The sequence below is a fragment of the Melospiza georgiana genome, chromosome 4 (genome assembly GCF_028018845.1).
Source record: "Melospiza georgiana isolate bMelGeo1 chromosome 4, bMelGeo1.pri, whole genome shotgun sequence".
In the NCBI taxonomy this organism is placed as follows: Eukaryota; Metazoa; Chordata; class Aves; order Passeriformes; family Passerellidae; genus Melospiza; species Melospiza georgiana.
The window spans coordinates 53228516-53242011 of NC_080433.1; the positions used below are offsets into that span (position 1 = coordinate 53228516).

At 35.4% G+C, this 13496-nt stretch overlaps 1 protein-coding gene across 39 annotated transcripts in view; it reads right to left on the reverse strand.

The window, feature by feature from the left end:
- NRCAM (neuronal cell adhesion molecule) overlaps positions 1–13496 on the reverse strand; it is a 146526-nt gene that overhangs the window by 52890 nt on the left and 80140 nt on the right. For 20 of the 39 annotated variants that reach the window (XM_058022610.1, XM_058022607.1, XM_058022606.1 and 17 more), the window contains 9 exons: positions 13323–13340; positions 11245–11350; positions 8231–8427; positions 7188–7310; positions 6642–6812; positions 6146–6202; positions 4050–4161; positions 1959–2143; positions 338–469 (listed from right to left, as the gene is read on the reverse strand). In XM_058022610.1, the coding sequence (XP_057878593.1) occupies positions 338–469; positions 1959–2143; positions 4050–4161; positions 6146–6202; positions 6642–6812; positions 7188–7310; positions 8231–8427; positions 11245–11350; positions 13323–13340 (1101 nt within the window). The remainder of the gene's footprint in view (positions 1–337; positions 470–1958; positions 2144–4049; positions 4162–6145; positions 6203–6641; positions 6813–7187; positions 7311–8230; positions 8428–11244; positions 11351–13322; positions 13341–13496) is intronic. The other 19 variants (XM_058022611.1, XM_058022617.1, XM_058022618.1 and 16 more) reach the window with 3 other exon arrangements.

Below are 13496 nucleotides of genomic sequence, written 5' to 3' on the forward strand. Positions count from 1 at the left end.
GTGACTGCCACAGAAACACAGGGTAACAGTGACATCCCAGCAATGGCCCTGTGAGAGGCACCATCCAATAGCCACAAAGGTACTACCAGCAGAATGCCAGACAGAAGAACCAGGAGCATGATTACACATTTCAGTTCTCTCAAATGCGTTAGAGGCACATTTTGTTGTTCAGCTTTTATGAACCACAGTATTTCATCACATCTTTTATGATTTAGCATTACCTGTCAGGAAAAAAACAACACAAATAGAGGCTCTTCACATCTATTTGACAAAAAACCACCCTGAGACTCCTAATATTTTGTTACTCATGTTCCTGTAAGGTAATTAAGAATCTTACTTGCTATGGGAACACCATTTGCTAACCAGCTTATACTAGGCTTTGGGTTGCCATTAGCTCTGCAGATCAATGTTCCATCTTCTCCAGGAGACAAAACCAAGTTTCTGGGTGCTGTGATCCAGTATGGAGCAGCTGGGTTTAAGAAAAGAAAGACAGCAATTATTTTCCAAAATTATGTACAGAAAACCATAAGGCTCAGGCATGGTAATCAGAAGATAATTCAAACAAGCTATGTGTAGATATAGACTCACAGCTATACTGTTCCTGTATATGTACATATATGTGTGTGTGTGTGTATATATATATATATATATATATATATATATATATACACATATATGTATATGTGTGTGTGTGTGATACTCAATTCAGTGATGGATCATACATTGGCCAAACTGATCCCCTGGTCACCCACTGCATTCAAATTCTGAGAAAAACAACAAGAGGATCTTTCTTCTATTTAGGGTTGCCTGCTTTGAATCTAATTTGCCTTTTCTAAAGAAAACAATATTTATCTGTGTATGGCATTAGCAGAAACTACAGTGGTCTTCTGATTAATTTCAGAGATATCCATGCTCTTAGTAGTTAGTCTGTAAGGAATTAATTTAGGTTTGATTACAAAAAAATATTTCATATCAAGGGTGAAATTTTAAAGTGGCAAAATCCTTGGTCTCACTCAATTCAATGGCTGATTGCAGTGGGGCCAGATGTGTACCTGAGACAGATAAAAACCCAGAGATCAAAATGGGTGAAACACTGTCCTTACTAAAAGATATTCACATGTTTCTCCATCCTTTTGTACAATAAATAACCACAAACAGCATATATTATCACATCTTGCAATTAATTTTCAGATTTTGGATTGATGGACAGATGCAAACAGAAAATTAAACTTCTGTTCTTAGAATGGAAGCTAAATGTGATCATAAAAAGATGCTGATCTACAACAAAATAAGTGACTATTTAGCATGCAAACTAAGCAATACAGCTGATTATTTCAATGACTAATTAACTGTCATTACAGTTTTTTGTTTCATGGTATTCACAGCATACTTAAAATTCCTATTTAGACAAACATGTTGTAAATGTTTTTAGAACTATAAGGCATCATCTTGGGTAAAAAACATGAAGAAGATAGGAACAGAAATAACAGTAAAAGAGAAAAAGCAAGAAAATCATAAGACTGTAAGACAACAGTAAAATAGAGGAAAGAAATTATCTGGGCTATTAGAATGAAGAAAAATGGAGAAAATGAGCATGAAATGATGAAGAGGGATATGGAAGACGACACAGAAGCAATAGAAAGAAGCAATCTAATGACAGATAATCAAAGGATCTAAAATAAATGTAGTACTTGTGCAAACTAAGGCATTATCTTACAACTATTACAGTAAAATATCAGTTTAGCCTGATGCTTTACAAAGTAACATTAAAAGATGAAAAGCTATTATAGATAGTAAAGCTCTTCCAGTGTTAGAATTCAGACAGTTGAATGTTTCCTCAGGGTGATTTTTAACCATTATCCTTCATCCTTTTAGCTATAGTTCATCCTAGAAAGCCTGCTTCCCTCCTGCATTCTGGGCCCTTGATAACATTCCATTAAGGATAATTTTAGTATTACCTTTCACAGTTACTGAAATCACATGATGAACTGAACCTAATGCATTTCTTGCTATACATTTGTAGTTCCCAGAGTCAGCTTCTGAAACATCTATAATCTTGAGAGTTTTCTTAAAGTTTTCAAAAAATGTTCTGTTGGCTGGCAGTTCCCCACCCTCCTTGATCCAGCGGATTACTGGTGTGGGTCTGGAGAAGTAAAAGCACACATCAAATTTAAGGACTGAAGAAAAGGGAGGTAAGAGTTCAGAATGTTAATACTTTTATATATGTTTTATAAATAATTATTTTAAAAGCCTCTACCCAGATTCTGGGCCACATCCAACAAATATGAAAATATGCCAGCATTTGTTTCTGGGAAATGACAAGTCTCACTAACATTGTCAATGGCCATCTGTTCATAGGATTAATAATTACAGAATACATTTGTCTGCTGATTAACCTAAAAATCTGATGGTTAATAAATGAAGACAAGCTTCTACTATCAAATTGATTCTTATGGTGCTTGTAAAGGTAGCTTCCATAAAATGACAAGTTTACAATTTTCCTTTGTGTGAGCAATATCCTAATACTTCATGAACATCACACACTTCACAAAAGACCTGTAAGGAGACATAAACATTTCTTGTGCGAAATCAAGAAAAATTGTCAGTATTTAGCCAAGTATAACTTCTTGTCACTGCACTGAGTTTAAATCTTGGCTATGCCCCATGTTGTCCACAGAAGTTGAAGTTGTTAAAACACGTGGAGATATACTTTGAAAATTACAAGAAATTGCAATTTGTTGCTTACTGAATAGAATGTGCTCCCTCAAATAGTAATGGCTCTAAGCAAATATTCCCTTAGCAGTCTTATATCACATATTTTATATCACAGACACCTAGAAAAGAGGACTTTTAATTATGATGTCAGTGATTGGGAATAGTTGTTTCAAATCAAATCTGCATCTGGCCCTTTGTAGACAAGTATTCCCTCACTGATTACTCGGTTTTTTAATTACATGACAGCTAAAGACACAAAGCCATATATTACAGTCTATTTTTTTCCTACAGGTTTTATCCAGCCATTTTACTGGAATTTGGATCATCTAATACTTTTATTGCAGGGTTGTCAAAAGGCATATAACTGTATTTCAGATGCAGACTACCTGGGCTGGTGCTAATTCCACTCACAGGGGTGATTTTGCTGGTGCTGCTGGGGCAGGCACCTGAGCACAGCTGAGAGAGAAATACTGCACTGAGGCTCAGATCAAGCTGTGCTGAGCACGCCCTGTGGAGCTCATGCAAATAAATGCATGTGTGTGGTGCTGTGGTGCATGATTTGCAATGCTTGGCATTCCTCACGGCTACCTGAGAGCACCCTGCCTTTGTGCACTGCAAACATGTTTACAGTCCTTGAAATAGGCACTGCTTCTATTCTATAACCAATCTATTCTCAGATTTCTTCCTGAGAACGAAACTGACTTAAAGGTCAACCTAACTCATGAAGTTAAATTGCTCTTAGTAATTTTCTTTTTGCACAATAACCAGCAAAAGCAAACTTGCACTGCACTGAAGAAACAAGTACCAATTAAGCTCAATTACAATGAGAAATTAGATGTAAGGACCTGAAGATTTGTTCTAACAATTCCCACCTAGCACTACTAAGCAATTATTACCACATATAAGCAGTTTTCCTGGATTAGAACAGCAAATTCTTATCTATTTTTATATAATTTGAGAACCTAATGACTGTAAACTTAGGAAAACAACAGAAGCTTTATTCCTGACTGCAAATCTGTGGATATATGTCTGAGATTAGTCTATAGCATTTCTTGTCTGTGTCCTTTACAAACAATGGCTCAATCTATATCCTGTGCATATGGTTTGGGGATAAGAGAAGGCAGAGGCCATACACATTCATAGCCAGTTTCAAAGTCTGCTGATGCCCAAGTAAATGATGGAGTTCCTTAAAAAACCTCTTTCCATTTTACACTTCTGCTTCTTTGAAACACATAAGCTTATACAGCAGTCACGTTTTTAAGCATGTCTGAAATGTTTCCCTCTGTTTCTGTATTTCTATTTAGAAAAAAAAAAATGTCTCAAAAGTTACTCACAATCCTGCTGCGATGCACTCCAACAAAAGCACATTTCCTCTGAGCTCCACTTTGGTACTTGTGCTACCTGTTGGTGTTAGAAGAACTGGCTGCCTTTCTGTAACTGGCTTTGCTGGAACAAGAAGTAGTAAAACAATTAATTTCTAAATTTTTTTCTGATACCAATAAGTGCATACATCCATTTTCACACTTTGAACAGAGATTTTGCTCCACATTGGCCATTTGATTAAAAATCATTGTGCAGCACAACTACAAAGCTGAACACATTAGTTTTTTGACAGACATAACATATCTGTTAAATGCCACAATGTTGAACACATAGAAGAGAAATGTTATTATTAAAAGACAGGAACAATTGATACAAAGCCTTTACATAGGCAACTGTGCAGTCTTAATCCTAAATAGCTGCTGTTTCGTTCAACAGAATTATAATGGAGAGTAAGGCCACCGGTGTGAGGCACAGTGCAAGACTGAGTATTACTGAAAATTCCTGGGCTTCCATCAAAATAAAAATAAAGCAAAGTTATTTTTAATCAGAAATATAAACCAAGGGAGTGGAAGGTACAATCTGCTTCGGAATATGTTTTAATATTTTCTAGACCATGTGAGGCATTGTTTCAGAAATTAATCCCGGTATTTTCCTCTTACTATATATTTAACTTCAACTTAAGCTGTTCCCCAGGCTTGCAATATAGAACCTTGATTAACCTGTAAGTAATAAGCACAGTAAACAGGCAGCAATAAACATAAGATTTGTTTCTGATATTACACTCTGTTGGCTTTTGAAGAATATGGTATTTCCTATGTCTTCATGGAATTTAGAATAAGAGTTTTCTGTAATTATAGTGTTTTCTGTGAGTAGTCTAATGTTCTCTTGTAACAATATTAATATATAGAATTAAATGGCTCTGAAATGCTGTAAGAGTCTGAACCATTACAATAAATAATTTTGTTTTTTAAAAATTGGGATTAGAAACATAATAAACTCGAAGCTTGTTAGGGTACATGATTTACTGAACCATTAGCATGAATACAACACTTCATTTTAATCCAGTATGTGCTGCGAATTTCTTAATAACGTGTACACAATCAACTCAAAGCTGTGGGAGAACAGAGCAGCCCAGAGTCAAGAACGCAGCTGACAGTCACAGCAGCAGCTCACCTACCCAGGGGCTGCAGACTCACCTGGCCAGACTGTGAGTGCTCAGAACAATTTCCCAGGGTCGTTCTGAGCTGGGAGCCAGCCCAACAGTGTTCTCCTCACTAATTGTACCTAACACATCGCTTCGTGTTCGGGTACTTACGTCTTGTTTGTCCCTCCTGAATAACATGCAATTTTTATGTAGAGAAGTAATATATTCTGTGCCCATGTTTTATTGGATAATGTAAGTTATGGTTTAACATGCACAAAGCCCCATTTCACAAAGAGAAAGACAAAAAATAGAATAAATATCAAGTACTTTCTATGTCACTCAAAATCAAGTGGAGAGTCTAGAATCAGTGGTGCTCCACAGTCAGCCTTGCTAAACACACATACATCTGTTCAGGAGGATTTAATTCAGAACATACAAAAGACCATTCAACATAGATTAATGGAAAGACCAGCTTAAACACCAAACAAACAAAACTTATCCTACCACTATGAATTTATTGGTACATTCAGTCAGTTATTAAATGTGAAGTGGATCTGTTAGGTGCTTAATTGTTGTTATTTATTATGCAGCACATGACATTGAATAGTCCTAGTGATAATGAACATAATCAAACTACTAGGTAAATTGGGAGAAAAATACATTAAAAAAATCCACACAGTATAGAAGCAGTTTTTAAAATCTGCGCCAGTGTGAAAGCAGTCTTTTATTATAAGTGTTTATATTTTCTATGAGTTATATGTTACAAGATTATTGAAAAATTAAATATTTGAAAGGATCACACTGTGCAGTCCCTTTGTAAAGTATGTATTATCACCAGCACTACTTGATACCTTTATTAGAAACTGAAAAAGGAGCAAAAGATTAAGTAGCCATGGAGGTGAAGTTAGTTAACTAAATGCTACTGTAAAACAAGGAGTATCAGTGGGGACCAGTGTAACTCACCACCAAAAATATCAGTGTCACTCAAATTAGCAGCTATAGTGTCATTCAATGAATCCACTGAAATAAACAGAATATCATGAAGAAAGCATAAAAAAGGGATAAATAAAAGTTCTGGGAATCAAAAGGTGATGACATGACCACGGTGAGTTAATCAAGTGATTGATTAATTTGCTTCAATAGTTACAATAATCATAATAACTTCATATTCTTGCACTGGAAAAACATTTGAAAACTGTTATTTTTACACTGTAAATATCAAATCTTAAACATTTTTTCAAAACACAAAGCCTTATAAAGTGAAAAATTGTATCTTTTAAAATAAATTATCTATCAAGAAAACTGGAGATTACTTTTCAAGTTCATACAGTAATGTAATTTCTTTTTTAAAATTGAAATGAAAAAATTTCCTAGCATAACACTACTTAACTTTAACATGTAACTTGAGAACTCTGGATAAATACTGTGTAAGTATGTAATTTGGTGATGCAATACCTACTTGAAAAGACTTTTACAGATATGGGTTGTTTCTGCTGTATAGTTTGTGTGTGATTAAATCTTGCGTAGCAGATATAGTCCTCCCGGGTGTCCTCTGGTTGTACATTAGAAAAATAAAGATCTCCATTTAGACCTTGGGAAACTCTTTCACTTTGGGGCAGCCTTTGAAAAGCTGAGGGAAAGAAAGCACACATTTACGTTAAATATAATTGACACACTCTATTATTATGATCTGCAGACTCCACATTCATTCAATTACACTTGTTCGTGCCTTGGTACATGTACAGACATTTCTAAGCTTCCTGATGAGATCCCTTGTCTACCCATTCTTCCCCAGTGGGTTAATCTACAACTTACATCAAGATCTCCAGCTGCTTTTGGCTTCATGCTTTTGGGCTGTATGTCTGCTTGTTTCCTCTGTTCTACAGAAATGGAAATTCACTGAATTTGAACTTAGAGGGAAACTTCACCATCTGTGGTTTTGGTAAGCAACGATCTACTACGTAGAAAAACTGCAAAAAGTCAACTGCATAAAAAACAAACTCACCATTATCCATCCAAAATATGATAGGTGGTGGCAAGCCAACAGGAGGTCTGCAGTGCAGCACTAGGGAATCACCTTCGCGAACATGATTTGGTTCCAGCTTTTCTTTCGTCCACAAAGGCGATCCTGCAGAAAGGGATTCGGACACACACGCAAACTTTGGATTGGCAAAAAGTCAAAAATTTAAAGGGAAAATGCACAGAGTACTCCAGAGAAATGAAAGAAGTACATCCATCAGAATGTTAAGTCCTTTCATGTTTGCTAAAGCTTTTATTTTTGTTCTTTTTTGTTTTCTTGGAAGAAAAGTACATCCATGATTTATTGAAAGTATAATCAACTGATTCAAATTATTTTGTCTACTCACTAAAGGTTTTATTGCAGTATCTTGCAAATTTTTAACTATACTGAAAAAAAGGTGATGTGCTAAAATAGAAAAAGGGGTAGACATTCCTGAAGCAGTATTATACATGCAGTCTTTAATTAAGATGTGAGAACAGTACATATGAAGCTGAGAAGCTTGAAAACTAAACTGAGACAAAGCTCATAAAAAGCTGTAGAAACAATCTCCCTATAATAAAAAAAAATATCTTCTTTTTAGTTCACATCTGTTATGCTTTAAAGCTATTACAAAAACTATGGAGTACAGACTTCACAAACAATAAAAATCGTGGTTATCAATTATGCCATCAATGTCAACAAATTATCCTTAAAGCCTTACAGATGTAAATATTTTATTCTAGCAGTATTGTCATACATACAACTCAGTTGTATGGTTATATATTATAAGGTTATCCTGATGTATCAGGAAAAAAATTAAATTAAAAATTAAATTTTAAATATAATTTTTTTTTGTAAAAAAACCCCATATTTGAGAGAACCTGTAATACAGTATTATATCTGATTGTTAGAAAATAAGCAATAACTTCTAGCATGGTCATTTGGATGACTGAAGTTTTAAGACAGGAAAACAAAAAGGCAAAAAGTTCATAAGCAAATAAGAAAAGCAAAGTGTTTCACACTTTATGAACATTAAGAGCTTTACTTACTAGAAGGCCTCACAACGATATTGTTGGAAATGGCTGCTCCTCGTTCATTCCTTGCTGTACACTGGTAAACTCCCTCATATGCTTCTGCTTTCCCACCATTCATAATATTTATGACAAGAGTCCCTGAATTTGGTTTCATTGTTACCTGGGCATCTTTATCTATATCAAAATGAGTTCCATTGCGCGTCCAGGAGAAGCTAAAACAATAAAAAAAAAAAAAAGAAAAGTTTATTCTTAGCTGCTTTTTGTAGATGTATGAAGAAAAAGAAGAAAAAACAATTAACAAAAATACATATTATGTTTTCATTAGCAGATAAGTAAGACTCGTTCCCAAACTAAATTAACTAATAAAGCAATACAGAAATTTTACTCTAAGAAATCTGGCAATATTTTACGATAAAAGTTTTGGCTAAACATATTAACAGGAGCTATTTCAAAGTGAATTAATTTTTTTAAAAATACATTAAAATTTCTGAGGTTAATCATACATGGAAAAGAACTGATTTGCTTTCTACTCAAAATGATGCAGTAACATCTGCAAGAACCGATATTGCTAAAGCTGCATTAGCATTTCCATTATAAAACCTATTGTTGAAAGGCTTTATAAACCTGTCTTTAAAAACTTGCTCAGGGCTGAAATGTGTCATCTCAGGCCTCAGCAGGAGACCATTTCTCTTAATTGGTTTGGCGATTTTGAAGTTATGCAAGTGAATTAAAGACTGTGGTGAGGCCGAGTCCGAGTCCTTTTCACTATTCTAATGCAAACATAATTCTCTAATAGAAATTATATAGTCTGAGAGCCTTTATTTGACCTAGTAAATTTAAACTGATACTAGTCAAGAGATATTTTGAAAAATAGTCCTTAAAAATGAAGACTGACACAACTCATAAAAAATTGTAAAGAAACAGAGATTCACAGTCTACAACTTAGACCATAAACACCACTTTCTTACTTATGCCCTGTTTATGGTCAGAAGTATAGTCACAGGGAGCTTGACCAACATCTATGAAGTGCTGAGCACTCACAGCTCCAAACACTGTGAACGGCAGTTTTGTAGTTGTTACATTTCAGCTTCAGAATCTTAAGTACAAACACCCTTTGTGCTGGTTAGAATGCTTCCTGAAGTATAAATGTAAAATGGCACTGGAAAAGCTCAAATTCTAACTGACTTAAATTGTGCACTGGCCCTCTGCAGCAAGACATGATATTTGCACCTTGTGTTGGGGGAGAGAAGAACTGGACCTGCAGCAATGCCGTGTTTTTGGGAGGACTACCATGCAAAGTGAATCAACAGTGAACCTCTTTCCTACAACTTTGCAGGTGAAATTTCAGAATGTGGGATTTCTGTTACCAATAATATTAATAATGAAAGAAAGTGTAATGTAGATTCAAATGAGAGGTGGAAGAAGTGGTACAAACCCCTGAATTTGAGATGAGTGACAGTCAGTCTTTGCTGCTCTAGTTATAGGTAGCAGCACATCCACAAACCTTTATGCCAGGTGCTCTCACCAATAAGAAGTTATCACACTGATATCACACAATTCCCACCGTGGGCTGAGAAAGTCCACCTTTGACTTCAGAGCTCTGGAGCAGTTCAAGTTCCAATATGCATTTGCAGGTTACCAAGAGTGATGGACTAAGCAGACTAACTATTGATACAAATTAAATAAATTTCATATCTTAAAAAATAAGCAAGACTAAGCACTAGCTTAGAAAACTCATTAGAAATTTCTTTACTTAAAATCTGTCACTTCCTCTGTAGCACAGAAAAAAAGCCGTGTTTGATGGGGAAGATGAGGATGTGCAGCAGAGAGCCTTGGCACATGGCTCAGGTATGTCAGTCTCACAGGCAGCACTCTTTTTCTCTCAGGTAATTCCAACCAAAAGTGTTTAAGAGAAACATCTGCAGAAGCAATATTGTTGTCCCAAAGTGGACAATAATCATCTGATCCTTCAGGTAAAGATCTAGACTCTTAAAAATGGTATTGGGCCAGCAAAATTAAAATGCTGTCAAACAAAGCAGCTCTGTGGAACTCCTGTCCTTAATGGAAGACTAGAAAGGGTGAGAGCATCCCACATAATCTCCATCTTCTCCATTCTGCTGCCCAGTATGATAATGACCATGATGCCAAGGCAACCAGCAGGAGTAACACAGAAATAAAACTGGTTATTCAGAAGAAATACTTCTAACAAGCTCTGTCTGTGTCTGAATGAGCAGTTTTAGAGAGACCTTGCTAATAAGGTGTAGCATAACACTGCTGGAGCAGAGAAAAGGGCATTTTTATGTTCACAGTCTCTGCAATCAGCAGCAGTTACTAACAATGCCACGGTGTATCACGGCTACTGAGGTTTCCAGTGCAGGTACTCAGTAACTTGCAAGGAGTTGCTGTAAAATATTTCAAGATGCTGAAAGATAATCTTAAAATGGACAATGAAGAGGAATCTGAGCCATTTGTGCCAAAACCAAAACTTAAGGCTATTGAATACACAAGGCTGCTGATCAATAAGACTGATACAGACTACATAACTTCTGACAAACTGTATTTCAAAATCAGCCTCATTAAATGGAATGATTTACAAAGCATTACATTTGAATGCATTAGTGTCAGCCTGACTTTATTTAATGCCCATTGTTCTTAAAGACTATGCCTGAACCTGGCACATGATCCAGCTCATAGTACAACATGCCTGCTAGTGTGTTACATGGGCATTTACCTACCTGTAATAATCCAGAATTATTTTACTATTAGAGTTTTGAGCAGAAAAAAATGCTACAATTGCTTGATGACTCTAGAAACATTTAAATGTCAAGTGTGATAAGAGTCAAAACTGTGCTGCTATCTGGTAGCTGTGTAATTTACAGAGGCACAGATGCGTGCATGTTCCTGCATGTGCAAGCACATTCATACATGTAATCTTGATCTTGTTAGTTTACAAAAATTACAGTATGTTCTCCTAATTCTTCCATACTCTTAGGCCAATGAAAGCAAAAAAAAAAAAAAAAGCTACTAACCTAGGAGGTGGCTTTCCTTTGGCTTCACACTGTATTACAATATTCTCTCGAGGGTCAACAATGTAATCTTTTGGAGATTGCTGAGTTATCGTAGGAGGTTGTGACACTTCATTATGAAATACAACAAAGAGAGAGGATTTCAAAAATATTTTCAGAGTACCATCAAGACACTTTTGTAAGCAGAGAAAGAATTGCATTTAGCGACCACATCATTGACAGAAGAGTGGGATTAAAGCATCCTTTGTATCAGGAGGCTGAAGCTCTCTACCCTTGTAAATCAGTGTAGCTATGCTAACTTCCAACTGAGCTATCCTGATTTACAGCGGATGAAGATCTTGGCCAAAACGTTTCATGAAAATATAATTTCTCTGCCTCAGATTTCAACAGATTTTCACAAAACCAAAGGACACTCAAATTCTAAGTCCAAGAAATCTGAAATCAAGAGCTGCAAGACATACATCTACACAAAATGGTTTTGTACCACACAGAAGGAAAAAATATACATTGCTTTGTGCTTCTAAACATTTTGTATATTTTCAAATTCTCTGCATGTCCACACATTTGTTTTGTTTAAGATATTGCATTAATCTATAAAGCATTCTTTTAAGAACTACTTTTCAGGAGTAAAAAATGTGTTATAAGCAAAAGACACTGTTACAAATGACAAAAATAGTATCTAGCTTCCAAATAAAGTAAACATGTAGGAAAAGTATTCCCCTTAGAAATCCATAAAGAACATAGTCTCTGGAACTGTTCCAGGAGAAGCAGTCATTTAACATTTGTCATTTATCAATTACTATTAAACAAGTAGCACAGAACAAAATTGATTCACCTGACAAAGTAGCTGGTGTCTACCTATGGCCATTTATACACTATTACCATTATCTATGCCAATTTTTTGCATTAAAAAAACCACTGTTTATGATATCAAGATAGTGAGAAAGGTGTTGTCATCAACATTATTCATATGTTTATAGTTCAGTGTCACCAAAATAAACTTCTTTAATAACATGCCCATGAACATCTCTGTCTAAGTGCTGTAAATCACCTGTCCAGCAATATCCTTTGTTTGTGCTTTGGGGCAATTTCTAGCCACTGGAACAAAATATTTCCATCATTAGAGTTAGTTTGGTTCTCATGCCTCACTCTAGACAGTTAAAATTCTACAACAGATTTTTATTTAAGTCTTCCTTAAGGATACCATTACACATAAAGCACTCCTTTGCACAGAGGTAGCTGTCTGTAAAACCCTAGCTGCAAGAAACAGCAGTGAAAAGAAATCAGATCATGGAATCATGACAAAACACAGCAGCCAGGCAGAACAGAACAGGCCATGGAAAACTGGGTCCTGCTCCTCACTGCACAGGGGAGAATCCTTGAAAGAGGAAGGCAACATTCTTACATGATGCCTTCATGTGTATTTCTTTAGGAGTACTTGAAGGCAGTCCTTTTCCCTCTCAGAGGCATTTCTCAGGGTCAGTATGCACCAGATGCTTACTTGGGAAAAGCAAATTCACCCTGAAAAAGGATATGACAACAAACACTGCCCAGCCTACAGGATATTCCATCTGATACACATCAAAGACCTGAAATCTCCACTCCTGTGTTATGGACTGCAATTAAAAATTATTAAATTCACCATAAAACTAAAGCTAAGTTAGAACTCATAAAATATGAGGTCTACTTAAATAGCTATATCCACTGTGGATATAAAAATATGTCCAAATCAGATATGTAACATAGTAAAAAGTACATACATTCCAATAATTTTTATCATATATATTTACTCCTGAAAGTAGTAATAAAACACTGCACATGCTGATATTGAGTGAAGATTTTAATGTTCAAACAGCACACTATCAAAAATCACACAATTAATTTATTCAGAATATCAGAATGTTGTTTTATATACATTAGTATTTTCTGAACACTGCATGCACAAAACATCTAGATATAGCAAACAAAATTATCAACAAGATGTCAGAATCACACATTTTTGGACTGCAAATTCAATTTGCAGCACAATCTGTATTAATTTTCAGTAGCACACAGCCTATTTTTAGTGAAGAGTAACTTACATTCTTCTAGAAGTTTTGCTTTTATTCCCACATCAGAATCAGCAGTTGAATGGACAAATGGAGATTAAAGAGAAATATTTGTTAGTAAAGAGAAAATTAGCAATTTTGAGAGGGAAGATAAGTATCTCTGACAAGTGCATTGGCCACCATTAAAAAGAAAACATTGAAAACATG